This window comes from Guyanagaster necrorhizus (genome assembly GCF_019112545.1).
Source record: "Guyanagaster necrorhizus MCA 3950 unplaced genomic scaffold BT62scaffold_13, whole genome shotgun sequence".
Taxonomy (NCBI): domain Eukaryota; kingdom Fungi; phylum Basidiomycota; class Agaricomycetes; order Agaricales; family Physalacriaceae; genus Guyanagaster; species Guyanagaster necrorhizus.
Window position 1 is genome coordinate 285,336 of NW_025064892.1, and position 20,645 is coordinate 305,980.

Genomic DNA, 20,645 nt, shown 5'->3' on the forward strand with positions numbered 1-20,645 from the left:
CATTGGATCCGTTCCGCCTATTTTAATAGGCGTCCTATTGATGTTGAATTGGTTCCGACAACCTTTGCCATCGAACCCTTGATAACATGTTTCTCTACCGAAGCCGCAGGTGTAATTGTGGCGCGTCGCAGTCGACCCTGTTGGACTTGATCATTAGATGCCGGCTCCGACGAGGGCGCAAGCGATTCCGAATCTGACTTGCCATGTTTCTGTAATATGAAACTCCCTAGGTGTTCGTTGTTTGTTTTGCTTAGAGATTCTCAAAGTGTAGGTAGGAGAGGATATGCACCTGCATACGAGTTTCCGTCCGTACCACCGCTAAACCAGTGCTCCTGCTCTTTCCTTTCGGAGTATCTAAGTGTGTCAGCGTTGCCAGTAAGACTAACGAATATGTTAAAGAAAGACCGACGGCTTACCTTCTGTAAGGCCGACCGTTAGGCCCAACCGGGGAATATGCATTTTCTAAATTTTCGGAATAAAGTGCTAGTGACTCTGTCTGGCTACGGACGATATCGGGAGTAAGGCAGCTGAAGGAGAGTGATGAAGTTGGATCTCGTGCACGAAAGGAAGAATCATTTGTGAACTCTGCGAGTTTATCGAGGGCCACACTCATTCGCTCCGCGATGCTCGTCACAGGAGGGATAATGTCGGACCTGAGGCGCGGTAGTTGTGACATGAATTTTGCAAAGACTTGGTTTGCTATGGAAGCGTTGCCTTGGATAGTACATAAAGAACCAGAGGCACCTACTCAAATTGGGTTAGAGATCACCGATATAACTAGTGGCGAGGATGATAGCCGACCTTTCAAAGGATATAGCCTCGCCCCTCCCTCTGAATTTGACAGCTCAGAATGAAGTCTTTCGGCATATTTGACTGGGGATACGTCGCACCGGTCTCCCTACACGTACATAGATCAGCACGAGGCAAACAGTAAATAAAAAGACACGACATGTATTATTAACACCGGTTGGGTGATTGCATTCAGCATTTCGGGCTTCATAGGTATGCGCTGATTTTGATGGTCAGAATACTTAACGAAAAAAAACAAAGGGCACCATACATTCAAAGCCACATTAGCCTGCTCCAAAACACGCACTCTTTTGCTGGGAGGTAAATGCATCTGCCAATACGCCATGATCTGCCAAGTCGGGGGTGAGCGAGGTCAACGAATCCCGAGACGTACACGACGTACTTCATCAAGGAGATCACTGTCGATGTCCTGAGAAGATGTCAGCATAACGGCAAGGTCGACAGTCGACAGGCATACTGGGCCGATGATTATCCTAGCGCCCTCTTTTCCAGCATGCTCGAAGCTCTCGAGGTCGGTTGCAAAACACCATGACTGCAGAAGCTCGTGAAACGCCGTCAAGACCCACTTTAACCTACACTCTGTTAGATCGGGGCCGAGCACGGAGCTTGTACATACTCAGTGGGCGCCGGTGCATTGCACAATGTGAGACTGGCGCACATATCCGGAAAACTAGAAAATAAGGGTATTACGGCGACGTGTAAGCACGAGTGGCATGACGGACATACAGAAAGGCGAAACGCAAGGCGCAGTTGACAGATATATTGTCGTGTGCCAGAACGTGGCAAAGAGGTAAATGAAGTATCTAGGCGCAGTCAGACGGGGAACAGAAGCAAGTACAGACGGGCAACGCACTTGGTGGCAGAACGCGAGATCCGCTGCCTCCACCCAGCTATCATGGCGCCCACTGTGCCGACAAGACGATCTCCCGCACACTCTCATGTCGAAGGCAATCATATTGTAGTTCTTGTACAGCCGAGGGTCGCCAAACTGATTGTCGAGCCATGTCGAGTCGAGGAAGAAAGGGTGCAGCAGAATGACAGTCGGCTTGTCAGGATCGAAGCTGCCGACATTGCCAAACGTCGTGTTCGTGAGGTAGTATATCGAGGCATAGTCGTCATCACTGTGCAAGTCCACGTAAGGCATTGTCCGTATACATGCAGGGGAAGAAGAAGGAAATAAGCGAAGGAGATTATCTTTGCAGGGAGAACATAATAAAATGAGAACAGGTGGCAACCCGGTAACGGCCTTGAACCCGTTCATTCTCATTTTTGGAAGGTAGTGACGATCTTCATTCAAGAAAATTATTTTAGCGTATCCTCACATCCAGTCAAGGATGCTGCTAGTACTCGGTAGCGTCGAGCAAGCCTTGCATTTCAAAATAATTTTATTCCGTAGAAAACATACAACCATACGGCTACTTCGGTTACACTCGTCCTGGCCCGATCAGTCCCTCCAGTACTTGGATGATACGCTGCTGCCGCTGCGAGCCCAGGTCACCAGGGAAAAAAAAAAGTTTCAAGACAGACTGCGGCTTACCTCCCGGTCCGCTCCCATTGCAGTCGCGTACATTGCGGGAACACCGGCCTGGCCAAGTCGTTCTTGCTGTTCGCGGACGAGATTGTCCCAGAGAGGCAGGGCTCGCTGCGTGTCAAATCGAAGCAGTTCTTTCCGATGCGCATCACATAACATCTGTAGGGTCCAAAGCATAAGTACAGACGCAGTCTCCGTGCGGGCAGGAGCTCACATCTGCTTCATGTTTCGAGATGTCGGAGCCTATGACATTTGCCCTGTCTTTCCGAGCTATCGCCGCCATCCATCATGTAAAGGTAGAGCGGTGACGGACCTAGTTCTGGCATTCTTCACTTTTTCGTCATACTTGCTTTGAATGTGACCTCTCTCTTCCCAGAGTTGCCTTTCAAGCACATCCTGTTCTTTTTTGATCTGCAGGAGCATCAGAACAAGACATCAGACATTGATCAGATTCCGCATAGAAAGCTTCAAGTTTACCTGCGCGATCTTCTCGATGAATTTGGAGTCTTGGGAAAGTTGTACAATGCGTGGAAGCGCCTGTTGGAAAGTAAATGATCGAGTATCTTCCGCGGGCGAGGAAAATGCCGAAGAACGGTTGTGTTTGGGGCTGACACGAGTACCGTCGAAAGTAGAAGGGTCCTTTGCCGGCGGCTGGGGACGTTGCAGTTGGGCCAATAGAGCCGCAACTGAACTTGAAGCAGATGAAGACGACGAGGGGGATTCTACAACAGCCTGCGGGGGAGCCTCCTTGTTCTCCGTTGAGGTCGCGATAGCCTGTTGCCAGGCCTGCGATGCTTGAAGAGTGTCAAGAAGAGCCTTTACTCCTGCAGCATCCTAGTAATCGTTAGTATCGTGTCAGCAGGAAAGAAATATACTCACATTTATGTTAGTGCTATTGAAATTCATAGTGATTTGCCTTGGGCTTTGACCTGCTTTAGCTCCAGGACCAAAGGTACTGAGGAACCGGCAGATTATTCGCGTCGGTGGTCGGTGTATTGTTCTAAAACAAGCATTCACCGCTATCTCCGGAAAACCCCGTGCTTGAGGAGTCAGATGGAAACGTGCAGGGCGGCATCAATTTTTTGCAATTCGAATGTCGATGGACGACAAGAGAAAGAGACTGCTATAACAGTGAGTGATACGGCTGTCAGAGTAAATTTTCCAGCTCCTGTTAGATTCGAATTGAACTATATGACGCCTAGTAATCTAGACACGCAGTTGTTAGAGAGAGTTCGGTGTTCCATTTGGGTATACGCATTGATAGGAGATAGTATTCGAGGGTCGATCAAAGCCTCTAGACCTGTCCTGCATGCGGAACAAGTGGCCAACGAACGCACTCGATACCGATAGGCAATATAGGAGCGATCAATGAAGGGGGAAGTGAGAGGGGGGGGAAGAGGAATGAAAAGAGAGCACTACATATTAGAAAACAACAACTTGCAGGAGGTTGCATTTCATGACGGTGCCGACACTCGTGGCCTTACGGTGTCAAATTAGATGCGTCACTTGCGACATGAGGCGGATAAACATTTAAGAATTACTGTATTTGCCCGTCGTACCTTTCTACCGGACGAGCGACTGAAGTATCGTTCCGCTCCACAAGAGTACGGACGCATCGCACCAATTTAGTTTTCGGTGAGTAAGCTGACCGAGCGAATGAATAAGTCCGTAGCCGACGGTCCACAAAAGAACATATTGTCGGTACGATGGCGTCAGGCCCTGACAGGGGGCTACATTATTATTATTTATCAATTATTTGCCTGTTTTGAATATTATCCCTTTTCCTTATCTGGACATCGCGCTGCAAACTCCACGAGGCAAGGCGTGGGAAGGTTTGTATAGCAACCAACCGAATATTCCCACATTGGTCCTCTGTCATTTCTTCCTTGCCATCACCCCTCTATCCCGCCGCCCTCCATACCCACTCCTCTTTCTCCTTTCCCCTGCGACTAATTCAGACATTTCTTTCTCTTTCAATTTCTTGCTTCGTCTCCTTCCTCTACCATGCCTGCCGATACCGATGCCCAGGCGACTTCATCGCATATGATGAAGACAACAAAACGCGGAAGGCCTTTTCTCAAGGTGCATATACTACCCTTCTGGCTGTCATTTTGACTATTGACGTCGGTTCTACCGCCCAGGATACCCTCGATCTGTTTGCAACACTTATCGTCTCGTTAGAGTTGACGCCGCACAAGCAGTTCTTTCGTACATTCCCCAACTCGTTCTCTACGTATGTCTTTGTCTCTCGTCTTGGCTTTGTTAGCCCTCTCATTCATTCTTACTAGAGATGAAGCCGCTCAGAATCTTGCGTCGCTCAAGTTCTCTCAGTCTAATCGAGGTCCGGATCCCAGAGAACCTTCGCGTGTGGTAACGACAACGACAACCACGACGTTTTCAATGACCCGTGATATGGCCAAGGCGATGAGCCAGCACTTTATGGACGCCCGCCTTATCGAGAACGCTGCCGACCCATCCTCGACCTTGTTCAAGGACAGGGGTGTCTATGTGCTCACGCCGAAGGGGTTGCACGTTTTGGAACGTTTCATCAGTAAAAATGGTATCAATTCAGACCATCTCCAGCAGGTTTTTGTGTCCCAGCCCATCTGCATCAAGCTTCTCCACCTCGAGCGACGATCAGCAGACGACGAAATCATAGTCACACAGTCCGTCATCACTGCCCTCTTCCGACGTTTCGTCGGCCGAAGCCCCAACTTCCCATCTGCAACCCCTTCCCCTGATCCCTTCCAACGGTACAACGAGCGATCCAAAGGTGTTGCTCTCATGGAAGTCACGGAGCGGGCGCAACCGCTTCTCGGCAAGGGTCAGCAAGTGCACAAATATTGTTTTGCGGCTGTCACTGCTCTTGAGTGGTTGTGTGACTTCACTTCGGTGGTTGGGCGTGAGGAGGCTGCAGAGATGGCCGCACAGTTCGTGCGATTCGGACTGATCACCCTGGTTAGCGATAAGCGGAAGAACAACGATTCTGCGATCATCTTTACGGTCCGAGGATCTGCCCCAGGAGGCAACTCTCCCGTCAGCGTGAGTCTGCAATGTTTTTTTTTTCTTTTTGCGTTGTCGTCAGCGTAGTAACAACATTTATTTAGCAACACGGAGAGTTCCGCTGCACCGCTAAGGCGATCTACAAGATCACGGAGGAAGGTCGACGCCTCGCGCACTGGGACAATCCAAAGCAAATCGGCTCCCATGACTCCCCGAACGCATCGTCTGCAACGCTCACCGAGCGCTCCTCTATGGACAAGTCTGCCGTAGACCATAACGAGAAGAAGGGCGGAGATGCCAAGATCCACCGTCGCATCTCGATGGCGGAGAAGATGAATGCCAGTTATGATGCTGCGGACAAGAAGAATAACCAGAAGGAGAGCAACGCAGAGCGTCTGCGGTACATTTTGGAGGAGCCCGGCCTTCGTTCGCTCTTCCGCGAGTTCCTTCGGAGCAACTTCTGCGAGGAGAACTTGTCGTTCTGGCTTGACGTCGAGGACTTCAAGCGCAAGTTCAACATCACCTCTAGTGCTGTCGCCGTTGCCCCTGCTGCTCCCCGTCCCGCTTCCAAGACTACGCCAGGCCAAGCAGCGATGGAACGGCACCATGAATCCCTCATCAACACCGCATTCGTGATATACAACACGTACCTCGCTCCTTCCAGTCAGTGCGAGCTCAACATCGACCACGGTCTCCGGAATGAGTTGTCCAAGTATTTGGAGGATGTTGTGACGAGCCTAACGGGCAAGGCATTCCAGGGGCGCGTCGAGCCTGAACAGGCAAATGCCTTCAATGCGACTCAGCTGCAGACCATGATCCGGTTGTATGAACGGATTCAGACTCACGTTTTCCGGTTGATGGCGACGGATTCTGTTCCTCGGGTATGTTTAATGTCTCTTACGTCCCCGGTTTCTAGCTTACCTGTTTTACATAGTTCATCAAGATACCTAAGTTCCTGGCGATGCGCAACTGGGTCGAGGACTTTGATCCTACCGACGATGATGTCCGCCTCTTGACCTCTGCTCCTTCTCAACCACCAGGCCTCGGTTCGTCAGAAGAGACGGGGGGCGCATACATAACAATATCACAACAAGGCAGTGAACGGGCACAGGGTCAAACTACTCCCGCGATCTCGACGCCGAACGCACCGTCCGCACCAGCATCGTCATAGACCGGTCGCATTGCGATTTGCATTTTCTTTCTTTGCATGGTCTTCACTGGACGCTTCGAGGGCTTTCACATTTTTTTTGGCAACCGCATGCTTTATTATCATCATTCATATGCGCATCTTTGCTTTCATTTTTGTTTCCTTTTTCATCATCGCAATCACGGCACGCTGACCCCAGGGGGTCATAATTTTGTACCTTCCCATTGTCCACCCATCGTGTTCCTACGTCTTACTCCCGGTCCTTGTTGTCAGGCCACAGACTACACTTTGGTGACTTTTTTGTCACCACGAAATCGCCGGTGTCTTTTACTGTAACTTTTTAGTACCCTACACGCTTCCTCTACTAGACGGATGGCATACCCCCACTAATTGAGCAAGAAATCGTTGTTCGTAATAATAGTTTACCTGCTTGTATGGCTGTAAAACCATTGCAGCTGATACCAAAGAATACTTTACGTCAGTCTTTGTTGGATAGGTTCGATACAGTGTGAGAATTTGACTAGAAGAGATGCCGCGGACCCTTTTAGCAGGTATTTCCCACATCGATCAGCAGCGACGTGTTGCAGTGCTCCAGGTCATCTTCCATTCAAGTTTCACGTAGAATCAACTGGTCTCGATAACCTCCAATATTCTATCTACATATCACGGCGAGAACCTTCAGTGCTATGTCGTGGCTAAAGGGACTTAATGGCGAGGCAGCTGAGCCATATTTCGAACCAGAATCTACGCCAAAGGTCGAAGACCCCTCGATTCCGAAGAGAATGGTCTCGACAAAGCAGGCCAACAAGCCTTTCCTTGCGTACGAAGCATGCCCTTGTCATTATGCTCGGCTGCTATAGTAACGGTGCACTCGTTTAGGTATAAAGAATACCGAGAGCATCAAACAGAGTTACACAATGCCTGGCTGGAGCGCAAAAAACTACGCGAGGAGAAGATTGCGCGAGGCGAAGACGGCGGGCGAGAAGAACCAGACCCTACCGCTGAAGTCGAAGTTGGCATCCTAGGGCTTCTGAAATTCTTGGTCTATACATTGATCATTATCGCTCTGGCTGGTAAATTCATCACGGGAAGTTATCTGTGGGAATACGAGGGTAAATGGGTCCAGCTGAAGACATACTGGCCGGTGCGTCCAGCTCTTTTGCTTTGCCTTGTTTTGCTTTTGCATTTATGTACCTCGAGTAGACGACACAGCGCCTGTTTTCTGAGAGACTTCTAGCCGAGTTTGATGGTTCGAAACCTGGTCGTCCTATTTACCTTGCCGTGCGTAGTCTGCAGCCATGTTCCGCTATATTTCCGATACACCTCATGAGGTAGATTGACGGAGACGTCTACGACGTCACCGAGGGTAAGGCATATCAGCCTGGAGGGTCTTATCATCATTTGTTCGTCCATCACATTCTTTTTCAATTAGACCACTCAGACCTGAAGTAATCTTCAGCGCTGGCGTGGACGGAGCTCGTGCGTTCGGTACCGGTTGTTTCCAAACGCATCGCACGCATGATTTGCGTGGCCTTACAGAAAGCGAATTAAGGGTGAGATCGACGGGTCCGTTTCATTGATTTGTATTGATTTGTTTGATAATTATAGGGCGTTCAGCATTGGAAAGAGTTTTATGCAAACCATAAGGATTACTTCAAGGTCGGCAGGGTGTCCCATCCGCCGATTGACCCTGCAAGTCCAATTCCCGAGCATTGCAATCCAAAGAAGGCGGCCAGAGACAACGCCAACCCTAAGAAGGATACCAAGGAACGGAAGAAGGACTCGAAGCCTAAGAAGAAAGAAGATGAGAAAAGCCACGAAGAACTCTAGTTGTTTGGTGCTCTCATATCTGTGTAATTTAAATAATGCTACTCGATTCTATATTGTCCTGAAATATATACACATGGACAGTCCCGGAATGAAATTAGGCAAGTCGTAAAACTTTTCTCGCTGTGAAAACTAAGAAGGCCTGAGGATCGCTTTGGACAATGTACTCTTTTGCTGGATTCAGGGTAGTAATGTCACGTTCCGTCGGGAAAAACGGAGCAATGTCAAAGACATACCTCAATGCTCGGATGGAGATCCATGTGTCAAAAGGTAATTTTTCAGGAGAGGAAAGTCCGCCATTGACGCATTCATCATGGAAGAGAACGGGTTGTCGCGGTACTTCGCGATAATAATGTTCCCCCGCCAAGCGACCTCGTCCTTGAAAGACCTCCCCTGAATTTGTCTAATGCTTTTGTTGATAGGAAAAGGCATGCCGTCGCGAGAGACAACGGGGTAGAAAATGATATAAGGGTTCGCGAACTTCCGGTTCATGCCGTCGAGGGCTTCTACGAGCTGAACAATTTTTTCAATCCAAGGTCGCCGTTGATAGGTTTGGGTAAAATTTACCTGATATTTCCATGCCCGGGGACCAATACCATCGGCGATCTGTTCCACGTTTCGGTGCCATCATCAGTGGGGATAAGACAGTCAGGAAAAAGTAACGTACGTAGTCCATATGAATTTCAGGGTGGGGCATGCGCGACGGGGAAGTGGTGTAGGAAGAATGATGAGTCGAGATTGTCATCGGGCTGTACAAATGAACAATGAATATTTCTTCCCGAAGAGATGGACAGGATAATGGTTTACCTAGTCATGAGCTGGACAAGAGTCGGCTGGTGTCCTAGATTACCCAAAAATGAGCAACAATGCAGAAAAATTCAGGTAAAATTTGAGCGGACCGTCGGAAGGGAAGAGAATGGCGTCGAAATGGATCATGTCCATGGCGTTTTGACAGTCTGGATTATGCTTGTTGGTCAGGTTTAATCATATTGACCAAACAATAACCTCACCGTTGGGTGGGGGTGTAAAATAGAGAGTAAAAGAGATGGACAAGAAAGTGGGTGAGCGTTGAGAATGATATTCTCAAGACCTCCTTTTATATACTTTTAGCGCTGGGAGAACAACGAGGCCATGGTGTGCTTCATCCGGTCGCACAAAGGCGACCTGGGAGGTAAAACCAAGCCCTCTCGTCAGTATCAACACGCGGTCGGATCATTTGCAATAGACATACAGATGTCATGAAGAATTGAGCGGAATCAGCAGTAATATTTATGAATGGAACGCCTCCTTGAAGCGGCGACGGAAGCAAATGAAAGCGAATGCCTAAATTGAATTCGATGTCGCATTACGGGCCGCCGTGTAATTCCACGAGTATGGTATCGAACGCCGAGCCTGGAAAGAGGGACAGCCAAAGAGTGATAGTGGACAAAGACATGGTACTAGCACTATAGAGAGAAGAGATAGGATTGCCAGGTACGACACTGGCCGCCAAAGATCCCATGGTTGATATAAGTGAAATTAGATCTAGAACGAATACGGATAGAACCTTGTCTGCGATGTGATACCGATTCATAGCTGGTATGTTTTCTATTCGTCTTTTGTCGAGAGGAGTACCAAAACAGATTTAGGGGACAACTATTTGAGCTTATTGACCGGTAATTTTTAGAGCGAACCCTCACCAAAGCAGTGATTCCCGAGCCTTTCGAAGATTAAATAAGTACATTCGACGAGCACCCCGTTGATAGTTCTACTCTTTCTATCCATCACACAGGATCAATGGCAATGATGTTGTGCAAATCCGCGCTTCCCCGACACTATTATTTGAACAATACTAATGCCTGTTGGGGTTTCCGGTATACGACTCCGAACCCGACTCTATTGAACGCCCTGTGTCATATGGGACGAGCCCATATAGGCCGTTATTTTGCAGTGCATCTGCCAGCCTAAGTGGATTGCACCCATTATAAACTTTGCCTTAGCCTTGATCGCAAACCGCGGAAATTACATTGCAATCCTGTGTTCCAAAGCACTGTCGGCGCAAGCCGCAGGCACCCTCGAATTTTTCTGGGAACATTCAGGTCTTCCGAAGCAACAAGATATCTGCAAGAGTCCACAAGTCACTATTTTCGCTTCCGACAAGTATCCCAGCCTACTCCGCGAATATGAGCCGCACCTCAGACGACACATTGCCATCTAACTGCTTTACCCGTCCATCGGTTGATGGGTGTGCCAGGTCTATGCTTCTATCCGTCTGAGATGTATCTTTGCAACCACACTTCGTCTATCCGGCTTTCATGGTTCTTTCATCTGGACATTTCATTGCTGTCTATCATCTAGTGCTCTCCATATGATGATACTACGGCTCTAATCACGATACCGACCAACTCAAGGTTTTTAACTTGGGGGTACATTGGTCTTCGGCCTTCAGGCTCCCGATATGACTGTTGTTGATGGCTCTTGGCCTCGAGGTTCTGGTAAAACACGATCTCAGTCGTCACCACATGCCTTCATGGCTACTTCTAGTTCCCGTTTTCCGTTTTGAAAGCAGGGTCCTTTCTTGATGCTTAATCGTGCCCCAAAATGACCATGCGATGATCCCCCTTCATCGCCTTGATATATTATGATTGCATTCCGAATGCATTCTCTTCCTACCGCGCTGTAAACGCGCCATGTCAATTTCTCTGCCGGATACGTCTGACCGTACAATCGAGCGGAACCCACGCTAGCTTGACAAAGTAATGCCCGTTCCGATTTCCGGGCAATGCTCCCCTTTCATCTTTGTCAAACTTGTTCGAGCGACGATTGAGTACTGAGTTCTGGGACCTCTTCAGTACCTCGGGCAGCCTGGACTCGGGGCCGTAGAAACTAAACCCGTGTCTTCTGTTCAGACCCTGCTTATTGCATTCAATTCGCATCTCGCACCCGAGAGAGGAAGAGCTCAAGCAAGTGGCGCGGCTATCTATGTATAAGATACTATGTACATCAGGAGCGAGTTGATTCCGATCACTCTCCTTTTCCCTTCTCTTCGATTGAGAACTTCTTGAATCAACATACCATGATTGCCATTGGTACGAATATCAAATAAGATGTTCTTCACTGCTCCAAGGATGTCGTTGCATATCCCAGATTCGGACTGATTCCTTCTCATCGTGTTCACTCTAACGACAAAGCTGCCTTTTACTACCACCGCATGGACTCTGCACAGTTCACGAGCGCTCGGAGTCGTATGCGGAATGAATCTGTTCTAAAAGGGTCTTTACGTTTCTCATCCTTGTCTTTTCGAATGGACCAGGACGGTGAGAAGTGTGCAATGCGTCGAAAAGCTTTTCGTTAATAAGTCTAGAAGCGAACCATCGTCAAGTTTCCCCGAGGAGACAGGTAAAATGGAAGCTTACAGTGACTGTATCGACATAAGGCTATTTCTGCTGCTTGGATTTCGAATTCTTTGACAAAGTTATCCACTTGTGGTTAGAGTCATGAGATCCTAAATGTTGTCACAAGATCGCGCCTTGCACGTGACCGACGAATTTCTTCCTCGAACGGTGAGCACCGACCAAGCCAAACGTCGACTTCATTTTTCAGACGGTCCCTCACTCGGGGAAGCACTACTATTCAAGGATCTGACGAGGTATATATCTGTTTAGTGCGTCCTCTCTCCACCAGAAAACTCTTATTTTGAGCGGGAAGCAGGCGCCATGGATGGCTCTATGCTAGTGGCAGCTCAATTATCGTCTCTGTATCCGTCTGTTCACGCCGTCGGCATTGCAATCCCAAACTGTGGCTCCCTCGACCCGCTATTTTCTTACACACCGGATCAGTCAAACCTCACCGAGCACTCGACATGTTCAACGGTGTTTCACTCAACAACAACCGGTACCATCTTGTTACGCGTACTCGAGGGTTCCTTGTTGGAGTTAGTGTCGCTATCCGTCGACACAGTAGCCGCTCGGTTCAATCTTCCGTCGCCCGTGCTGCCGTCACCCGGAATATTCCTGTGGGAAGAACAGGAACTGCACATAATAGCAGTGACGGTGTCTGGATGTGTGTATCGTCTGGTTTTACCCTTGCGTAATAGCAAGGATCTTTGGCGAGATGAAATCCATAACGTCTGGACGCGTGAATACGTCATTACACATCGAGTGGCTGGGATGAACGGTGTTGCTCATATCCACGGGACACATTGTGTGGCAATTGGGTTAGAGAATGGGTCTTTACTTAGACTGGATACAGAATATGTGGGATCTGAGGGCAGTGAAGGTTCCGTCGTTCTTCTCATTTATCGTTTCATCTGCTGATCTTTAGGTAGGGGAATGGACGGAAACGCTCTTCACACCAGGCTCGTTCTTGTCTTCTCTGACTTCTTTCTTGCCCGCACTTTCCACGGGGCCCTCTCATGCCGCAGAAATCATTTCCATTGCGACGCTCCCGTGGCCGACGGACATTGGCTCGGTGTGGTCAATTTCTCGCGATCGTGTCGTGAGATTTTGGAAACCCAAGGTTGGCTGCGTGGCATCGAAAGCTCTCCCTGCTTTACCCGGTAGAGATGTTACGCCGTCGCCAAGCCCTTCGGCGAACGGAGGAAATAGCAACGCTCTCCTGGAGTCCGGTCGTCAAAACTTCCTACGCGCCTTTTATGCCTCTTCGGATGACGATCGCGTCTACCTTCTTGCGTTCATTCCTACGCCAACGCTCCATTCATCTGGAGGTAACTTCTACCTTCTCCTCGCAGACTCAGACCGTCTGCAAGAAATTGGGTCGATACCTTGTTCGACAGCAAGCGCCCATTGCCATCTACAAGATTTTACAGTGATTGGGGAAATACTCTATGTTCTATGGGATCGTCAGGGCCAGTCCGTGGTCGACCGCGCTGTCATACCATTTAAAGATACCGACATTGAACCACAGTGGAAGTTGGCTTCTTATCCTCACGAAGTCGAACTGACACCTGCATACCTGGAAGAGGTTCTTCTTCCACCGGGATCATTGACGGGCAAGTTCTTCGAAGTGATAATGCGACCTGGGATGTTCTCTCCATTCACACTGCGCACGGCCATTGACGACTACACTAGTGGTTGCTTCTCCCTTCCTGGAACCCCCGCGCCGCAGTTACAAGTGAATTACGCCACTATTGGGGAACATATTGCTGCCGTAGTTGGTTGCACAGTCACCCTTCACCATGACCCGCAGACAGGCGCTCTGCTGCACACTGAGTACTGGAATGCGTTCAAGCGAGATTGGGAAGGTTTCATTGCTCTGTGCCGAGAGATTGAGCGCCGTTCACGGCGGCCTCTTGCATTGGGTGTCGGGGCCAATGGTGACGTCATGGTTGCTGAACGGGAACGGGTCGCCTCTCTTGTAAATGAAGATTTGGCCATTCGATTATACAATGCTCTCAGCTCTGAGACCCCGGAGCTTGAACCTCAATGGGATATTTTCGGTGCAATGGAGAATTTGCGTCGGGTCCTAGGTGTTCAGATGATGCTCAACTTGGAAAGCTGCTTGGTCGACATCATGCATCAGGAAATTGCCTTCTCTCTTGCTGATATCATACAGGATCAAGCCGTTCGTCTGAAATTTAACGAGACTCTGGATGAGGATGTTCGTAACTGGCTATTAGGCCGACTCAGAAGTTCGGCCAGCTTGTCTGATGAAGTTCGTGCTATGCTCGATTATGTGGGTGGGCTGGAAACAGGTGTCAAGAGAGAGGATGATATGTCAGCTTCTGTTCCCCCGCCTCGTTCGCAATGGACCAGAGCAATCACCTCGTCATATATTATCGCCACAACAAATGCTCGCTACGACCTGTGCCTTTCCATAGTCGCTCTTCTCTTCTTCCTGGCGCCAGAAATAGGCCAATGGGACCCCTCTTTGTTAGCAGAGGTTTTCGCTCTCTTTCGGGGGACTGCCATCATGAGATATGTGATCAGGCAGCCATCCGGTCTACCTGTCAAGCCTCTTGTTGAGGATGCCTCCGCAGCCGACGACGTTGTCTCCCTCATGCAGAATATGCATGTATCACGGAGTCGTGGTGATAGTACCCAATTGTTCTCTCTCATACATCGACTCCTAGATCATTTCGGCGACAGCCAGGTCGGGCTGCCTGGTGCTGCCCATGGTTTCCTGGATACGGCTGGGCTTTTGCAATCTGTTTCGCTTTCACATGCAACCAGTAACGAAGTTGTATTCTCCGAGAAGCTTAGGCAGCTGGGGTACTTCCAAGCTGCCTTGCAGGTACTTTCTTGGCTTCCGAGAACTGCAGGAGCCACATACGTTCTTGCTCGGTTGTATCTCAACATTGGCCGCGTAGATGATGCGGCGTTCCTACTAGAAAAACTTGCTGGATGTTTAGGTATGTTGGCTGATATACTCGGTTTGCAGTAAGTTCACTATCGTTTTAGGTGTGGATGGTGCGATGACCGTTGCAGATAAGATGGTATTGTCACTCGTCCTAACTGAACTTGAGCAGTTAGACGACTGTTACCACTTCTACATCCATGCGGCTGGCCTTTTCAAGTCAAAATCGTTGGTGTATCAGGAGACCGTCTTCACCCAGCTAGCGATATCCGTGGCCCCTTCGGAGATAGACACCACCGTCCTGTGGGCAACGGTGATCAAAGGGTATACAGAGCTTGCTTTGTACGATGATGCTTATGCGGCTTGGATTTCCACTCCGACTGAGAAACAGTGAGGAGTTTATTCGTTTCTTCTTATACTTTTGCTAATACTTTGCAGAAAACGGGAAAGTGTCAGTCAATTAGTGTATCGAATGTGCGAGGACAATGCTGCACAAAAACTGATGACGTTCAATTTTATGGGGTTCGCCGACGAAGTTGAAGATGCTGTCTCATTCAAAGTTCGCAACACGGATCCTCGAAGCCGGCCGAACTACTCAAAGATATTGTACGGTTGGTACACAAGTCGAAGCGACCACAAAAATGGTATGTCCTGATCTTCGACTACTAATCATCACTTAATGATTTTGCCAGCTGCTCTGACGATGTACCAACGTGCGCGGAAGCTTCGTGAGCTCCTAAACGCAGATTCGTCCACATCGTTGGCCGGCGACGCGTTGCAGTCGTATCTGCTTGCGATAAATTCGTTGTCTTTGGTGGACCCTAAAAATGCCTGGATTCTAATACCTGGATCCGTCGATAGTGAGCATGAGGTAAGTAATTACCTACTTTCCAATTTAATTGCCGTAATCACGTACACATCGAACTAGCCTAGGAAACGTCGAAAAGTTAAACGGATACCAGAGTCAAAATATACTCCGGGTAAGTATGAAAACGTAATCATCCATCTGGAGGATGTCCAGTATGAGTACGCGCTTCTATCTGCTCAGGTGGATATCGTACAGCGTCAACCTTCTGCAGGCCAGTTCACTAGTTCCCAATGCATCTACCATTTTTACTTACTTTCCTGAAGAGTTCCCTCTTCCACCCGCATCAATCGTTCTCCGACTCGTCCAATTAAATTGTTTCAACCTCGCCATGACTACTGCGCGTAGTCTCGACGTGGACATGTCCGAATTGTTCTCTCGTTTGACAACCCAATGCTTGAGACTCTCACGAGACCCAGACTCTTTAAGGTACGTCCCTTACGACAACTGCATCGCCTCACGGATCATAATTATCCGCTCAAACAGTCTGGAAGATCATTCCGAGTGGTTACTCACCGACAAGGTCTCTTCTTGGACTGGGACGCCGGCAGAGAAGGGATGGAGGTACCTCCGGCATTCTCTTGAATGTCACGACTGTCCCGAGACGGACTATCGGTATTCAAAGATCGTCCTGGAAACTATAATGCAGCATCAAAAGTCGTCACCTCCGCCGTGGCTCATCAGCTTTTTGGAGGTAAGTAAATCCGACTGGAAGCCTTCTCAAACGGTCGTAACACATAGATGTTTTAGGCTCATCACCACGAGTACCTCATTCGCATCAATTTGCGCTACGAAAACTTCGGTCGTGCTATCGACCATACCTTATCTTTGATACACAAGGTACGTATTGAATGGCATCGATTTGCATTTGTTGAACAATACGTGGCTTACAGGAAGACGCTCGTTTGGCGCTGGATCCTCCCAAGAACGCCTCCGCTACTTGGCTACCTTACGCGATCATTGATCAGGTTATCATCGCAGCAGCAGAGCAAGAAGTAGAACCTCCGCGCCTATCAGATCTCCGGTCTGAAGTTTCAAGCCGGATGAAGAGGATGCAGAAGCTCAGCACTTTCAATTAAATCTTGCTTGTATATATCCTCTTGTCGTACTACGCTGTCTTTTAGCTTTAATCTCTATCTAATTCATATACCTTCCGCCCGAGTTTGATAAGCGGTTAAATCGTATTTGACGAAGCAGTTATAAAGATCATCTGGTCGTACATACAGTTTACAATATCCCCGAAAAATAAGGCGTATATACCGTATGTCAAGCAAAAGGACAAGAAGAAGAATAAAGCAGAGCACGACTAACGACTATGCCGACTAGATTGCTGCACATTAGGTGCTGCGCCAGACATCCCCTCCAAGAACTGCGTCCACTCGCCCTGCCCGAACCCTACAGCCGCGCCCCACATTGACGCCTCGTCCACAGAATGTGTATACGAATTGCTGTACCTCGAGTTCTCCCCGTATATCTGCTGTTGCTGCATCAGTATATATGGGTCCGGTTGATATGTTGGCGGGGTCATGGTCGGCCCGCCCTGGCTGGACACCATCGAGGGGGACAAATGCAGCCCAGGGGATGAATGTATCGTACCCTGTATCGACCCTTGATATCCGGTCTGCGGCGTTCCTTGGAGGTTAGGCGTCTGAGCCTGCAGAGGGTCATACTGCCTCGGCGGCAGCGTGGTCACCATCTGCATAGGCGGGCTCACGGACGAACCAGCCGGAGAATCTGCAGAGCCTCGACCGCTAGAAACGGATTCACCATACCGCCGAGGTCCGTGTGAATCGTGATACGGGAATGCAAGTTTGCGGACCAAACTCAGGACGTGTCCTCGCTCCTTTTCCTTGTCTTCCGAGCTGAGATGCGTGAACTCGCCAGAGTACAGCGGTGAGATAGCTTGCAAGATGTCGTATGCCTTGTCTGCAACAGCACTTCCTCGAGCCTGTTCCAATGTCGACAGTGCCTTCCGAATACTGGCACGGAATAGTCCAGCCCCTGGTTGATCCGGATTAGCAATCAGTTGGAATGAGAAAAACATCGCTGCTGAGAAGCAATGGAAGGTGCCCCAGTTCATATGCCCCGGTACCGCAAGTGATGAATTTGCCAGGAAATCAGGGCGTGATTGGCCGACCATCGTGATCAGCTTGTCGGCTGCGCTGACGGAGATTTCTAAGCTTTCAGCCGCGTTTTGGGAATCGACGCTTGAATGGTGGGCGCGGGCGGCGTATGGGCGATGGAGGGTGAATCGAATATGATAATATGATGTTCGGATTATGACACTCTGGACGCCTTGCCTACGCATATCATTGTTTGTTGATGCTAAGTTTCGCGCGACCCGGTATTCGTCAAGATCGAGTTCCGACGGAAGGCTGTCCATCCATTGGGTCAAAGCGCGATCGTTGGCTTGTACGCTCTCGTACGGTACGGGGCGTATTGAGACGGCGTCGTCCATGATGTCACCTAATATGTAAGCGAGACGAAAGAGAGCAATATTCGGGAGATAGAGTCGACCCGTCTTGTCTATCGCAGGGTCGCAGTATGATGGTAGTTGGGTGTCAAAATGATGCGACGCAATGCAAATCGGCCGCCCAAACATAAAAGCATGCCATCTATGTGCATGAATGAGTCAGTTTAATGAAACATCAAGTAAGCTCAAATGCTTCTTACCGCTCGAGTAGAATAATATGCCACCATGCCCATCGCCGCCGCTCCGCGACGTCCCGATGCATTCGCCATTTACCAGGGTCTCTATGTAAGCCCAAGGCCGTACCTATTGACACCAATTCCCCTCGTATCTGCCAGACCTGCTCGCTTTCTGTCTTCTCCAATGTAAGATAATGACACTGGATTAGGAGCAACTCGACCAGTTCAATACTGTACTTTTTGCTTTCAGCGTGCCGTCGTTGTAATGCCATTTGAGAGACATCGAAAAACTTGTTCCCTTGTTCCTGAGGAGAGTCGGAAAATTGCTCCAAAAGCTGATGATCTGATGGAAGGTAGTGGGCCGCTACCCCCATGATGACACATGCGGTGGCAAGGACAATCCGGTCGGCAGACTTTCCGCTTTTAAAACGATCCCACTGGGACAAAAACGCCTTTTCATTGACGTGTCGATAGACCCAGTTGCAGCATTCAAAGTAGAAGATGATGAGTCCGTCGATGACGTCAAGGGAAGGCAGCATTGCAAGGAGGTCGCGGTCGTACTCAGGAGGGAGAGCTGTGAATTCCTCAATGGTCCTTTCCTGGCTGCCGTGTCGACTGTCCACCGAATCCGATTCAGCCTTTCCCTCCTGTAATAGGCAAATTCAAGGCGTAAGCATGTAACGGTACACCACAAGCAGCATTACTTGCCCCGAGAAGATGTGTAGCGGCACTCGTCGGACCCGCGTAGAGACCGCCCTGCCCTGAGCTAGCAAGCATGCCTGGAGCAGTATTGGAAGACCCCTCGCCCACATCGGGATCAGGCAGCTCCTTCTTAGGCATGAAATTGGACGGCTCGCCGTGTCGTCTGGGAGTGACAGTGGGGGGACGCGACGTCGGGAAAACATATGACTCGAGAAGATTGAGCGAATGTCGTACGCGAGCGAATTCCTGGGCAGGATCGACACGAGTAAAGGAGCTGTAGGGCAGAGAGCCATGTATCATTGGCATATTATGAGGCGGGAGTTGGTTGAGGGCAAGAGGAGGAATCGTACGTCAGAATGGGAATACATCGAAGACTGTAGCAAAGACGCACGGACGATCATCGGCGCGGAGGGCATCGCTGTTTCTCTCGTGACCTCGCGCATCCGCGTAGCATGAAGCAGCAGTCCCTGCAGCAGTCAGCACCGAACCCAGAACGAGTATCACCGGAACTTACCTCGCAGCACACAGGACGAGCATGGGCGGTTCCTTAAGTAGACAAATCAGCTTTTCTAGTGGATATATGCGCGAAAATCAAGCAGTAGAGACACACCTGTCGCATTTTAGTTTGCTATTCCGACATGGCTCGCAATTAATGGCCTTTCGAGCGCGTTTCTGCGGCCTCGAGTCCGCGTTCTGTTCCCCAGGTTGTGGAGATGACCGTTGACGTACAGCCCCCGTAGTCGAAGACCGAGAAGGTTTGGGCCGGGGAGGAGCAGGTATAGTCGTGGATAAGTCGTCAGGCATGGGTAAGGTATTTTCCAAGATTAGATGATCAGAGAATCCAGTTCGGCACGGCCGTAGCACTGGGCGTGTTCAATATCAGGTCTCGCGATGAGCAGCGGGTCGCGGGCGTCGGCAACAGCGACCACGAACGACGGGTAAAGAATGCACAGGTGTTGGTTGAAAAGTAAGCAAGGAACGGCAGGGCTAACGGGGTGTGTTAAGCTGAACGATCGCACCCTTTCCGTTTTTGATATTGAAATTATTTATATTTATTCCTATCACATTTCACAAACTATGCATTTCCTTCTGCAAATCAGTCCCTCGTTCTTACTCATGAAGTCTGCTTGACAACTGGGCATTCAGTCTTGATCTATACAAGCTTTACTGCCCCGTCTTCCAAGGTAAGGCCAGCATCCTCTTACTCTAAGGGTATCCGGGGGACCCAAACGTCAATTCAATCGAGATCTGTGAGCACCGGGGTGTTCTCGGTTTGCCGACCTTCCTCCGCCGGTCGCCGGTGATTACCTGAAACGCCGTACACTCGATCGAGTAGTTTTGCAGCATTTTTAGGTCGCTGCACCAGGTCGTCGCCGATTCCGTCGAAAATGTCGTTTTTTCAGTGCTGTATAAGACTGGGGGAGGGGGGGAACGTCCACTGATGATATAACCCGGGCGGAAGAGCGGAGAAGGACTAATATCCCATTCATAAGCATCCGAAGCACATTTCAGTGTAATTAACTACGAGTCCCAGACTTACCTTGAAAGCCCTGTGCCACTACGGCCTGTTGATATTTCTGATGATATAGTACCATTTAACGAGTGCGATTCAGTCCCCAAAGCGAGTGCGTGTCTCTGCAATGGCGACTCTGATCGTATAACAGGGTCACTAGCTGGGACAGGTCGGGTGGTTAGTAACTTTTGATTAGTCGTGCCAGAAGGTAATAGCAATGCGTCAACTGCGAGAATATCGTATCAAGATACACCTAGTGCGGATAGGATCCACTAGCAGCGGAATCAACGTAGTCGACAGTCTG

General features: G+C 49.4%; 7 protein-coding genes across 7 annotated transcripts; 3 read left to right on the plus strand and 4 right to left on the minus strand.

Annotated features, from left to right (window-relative positions):
• Positions 1-17: 17 nt before the first annotated feature.
• On the minus strand, positions 18-2,123 carry BT62DRAFT_1076365 (alpha/beta-hydrolase; the record flags this gene model as incomplete). Its single annotated transcript, XM_043179211.1, has 11 exons — positions 1,664-2,123; positions 1,537-1,613; positions 1,427-1,480; positions 1,268-1,382; positions 1,193-1,219; positions 1,061-1,138; positions 950-1,009; positions 802-898; positions 417-744; positions 298-381; positions 18-249 (listed from the first exon to the last, which is right to left on the minus strand). Exons 1-11 carry the CDS (start codon positions 2,075-2,077, stop codon positions 18-20), a joined length of 1,566 nt encoding a protein of 521 aa, XP_043039455.1. The 5' UTR covers positions 2,078-2,123.
• A 111-nt stretch (positions 2,124-2,234) lies between these two features.
• On the minus strand, positions 2,235-3,247 carry BT62DRAFT_1006136 (uncharacterized protein; the record flags this gene model as incomplete). The annotated part of the gene is made up of 6 exons (XM_043177217.1): positions 2,235-2,291; positions 2,348-2,500; positions 2,556-2,598; positions 2,655-2,752; positions 2,819-3,175; positions 3,221-3,247. 6 exons carry the CDS (start codon positions 3,245-3,247, stop codon positions 2,235-2,237), a joined length of 735 nt encoding a protein of 244 aa, XP_043039456.1.
• A 1,018-nt stretch (positions 3,248-4,265) lies between these two features.
• BT62DRAFT_1076367 (uncharacterized protein) lies at positions 4,266-6,927 on the plus strand. Its single transcript, XM_043179212.1, has 5 exons — positions 4,266-4,423; positions 4,483-4,574; positions 4,630-5,383; positions 5,449-6,225; positions 6,279-6,927. Exons 1-5 carry the CDS (start codon positions 4,346-4,348, stop codon positions 6,513-6,515), a joined length of 1,938 nt encoding a protein of 645 aa, XP_043039457.1. The 5' UTR covers positions 4,266-4,345; the 3' UTR covers positions 6,516-6,927.
• A 250-nt stretch (positions 6,928-7,177) lies between these two features.
• BT62DRAFT_949884 (cytochrome b5) lies at positions 7,178-8,421 on the plus strand (the record flags this gene model as incomplete). Its single annotated transcript, XM_043188123.1, has 6 exons — positions 7,178-7,311; positions 7,371-7,635; positions 7,695-7,772; positions 7,827-7,894; positions 7,951-8,044; positions 8,100-8,421. 6 exons carry the CDS (start codon positions 7,178-7,180, stop codon positions 8,319-8,321), a joined length of 861 nt encoding a protein of 286 aa, XP_043039458.1. The 3' UTR covers positions 8,322-8,421.
• Positions 8,422-8,555: 134 nt separating this feature from the next.
• Positions 8,556-9,254, minus strand: BT62DRAFT_895354 (uncharacterized protein; the record flags this gene model as incomplete). The annotated part of the gene is made up of 5 exons (XM_043183214.1): positions 8,556-8,831; positions 8,886-8,924; positions 8,986-9,067; positions 9,126-9,159; positions 9,218-9,254. The coding sequence occupies 5 exons, from the start codon at positions 9,252-9,254 to the stop codon at positions 8,556-8,558; spliced, it is 468 nt and encodes a 155-aa protein (XP_043039459.1).
• A 2,600-nt stretch (positions 9,255-11,854) lies between these two features.
• Positions 11,855-16,634, plus strand: BT62DRAFT_949890 (uncharacterized protein). Its single transcript, XM_043188124.1, has 10 exons — positions 11,855-12,575; positions 12,625-14,667; positions 14,717-15,002; positions 15,051-15,256; positions 15,305-15,483; positions 15,541-15,703; positions 15,744-15,906; positions 15,964-16,171; positions 16,228-16,317; positions 16,371-16,634. Exons 1-10 carry the CDS (start codon positions 12,014-12,016, stop codon positions 16,554-16,556), a joined length of 4,086 nt encoding a protein of 1,361 aa, XP_043039460.1. The 5' UTR covers positions 11,855-12,013; the 3' UTR covers positions 16,557-16,634.
• On the minus strand, positions 16,629-19,838 carry BT62DRAFT_932306 (uncharacterized protein). Its single transcript, XM_043186333.1, has 6 exons — positions 19,439-19,838; positions 19,343-19,374; positions 19,220-19,295; positions 18,835-19,102; positions 18,151-18,773; positions 16,629-18,092 (listed from the first exon to the last, which is right to left on the minus strand). Exons 1-6 carry the CDS (start codon positions 19,630-19,632, stop codon positions 16,784-16,786), a joined length of 2,502 nt encoding a protein of 833 aa, XP_043039461.1. The 5' UTR covers positions 19,633-19,838; the 3' UTR covers positions 16,629-16,783.
• Positions 19,839-20,645: the final 807 nt, after the last annotated feature.

Coding starts and splice junctions, on each gene's coding strand:
- BT62DRAFT_932306 (XM_043186333.1), bottom strand. CDS start 19,632: ATGCCTGACGACTTATCCACGACTATACCTGCTCCTCCCCGGCCCAAA. Junction 19,296..19,342: donor CTCGTCCTGTGTGCTGCGAG/GTAAGTTCCGGT, acceptor TGACTGCTGCAG/GGACTGCTGCTTCATGCTAC. Junction 18,093..18,150: donor CATATTATTCTACTCGAGCG/GTAAGAAGCATT, acceptor TCATGCACATAG/ATGGCATGCTTTTATGTTTG.
- BT62DRAFT_949890 (XM_043188124.1), top strand. CDS start 12,014: ATGGATGGCTCTATGCTAGTGGCAGCTCAATTATCGTCTCTGTATCCG. Junction 15,907..15,963: donor CGAGACCCAGACTCTTTAAG/GTACGTCCCTTA, acceptor CCGCTCAAACAG/TCTGGAAGATCATTCCGAGT. Junction 16,172..16,227: donor GGCTCATCAGCTTTTTGGAG/GTAAGTAAATCC, acceptor TAGATGTTTTAG/GCTCATCACCACGAGTACCT.
- BT62DRAFT_1076367 (XM_043179212.1), top strand. CDS start 4,346: ATGCCTGCCGATACCGATGCCCAGGCGACTTCATCGCATATGATGAAG. Junction 4,575..4,629: donor TTCCCCAACTCGTTCTCTAC/GTATGTCTTTGT, acceptor CATTCTTACTAG/AGATGAAGCCGCTCAGAATC. Junction 6,226..6,278: donor CGACGGATTCTGTTCCTCGG/GTATGTTTAATG, acceptor TGTTTTACATAG/TTCATCAAGATACCTAAGTT.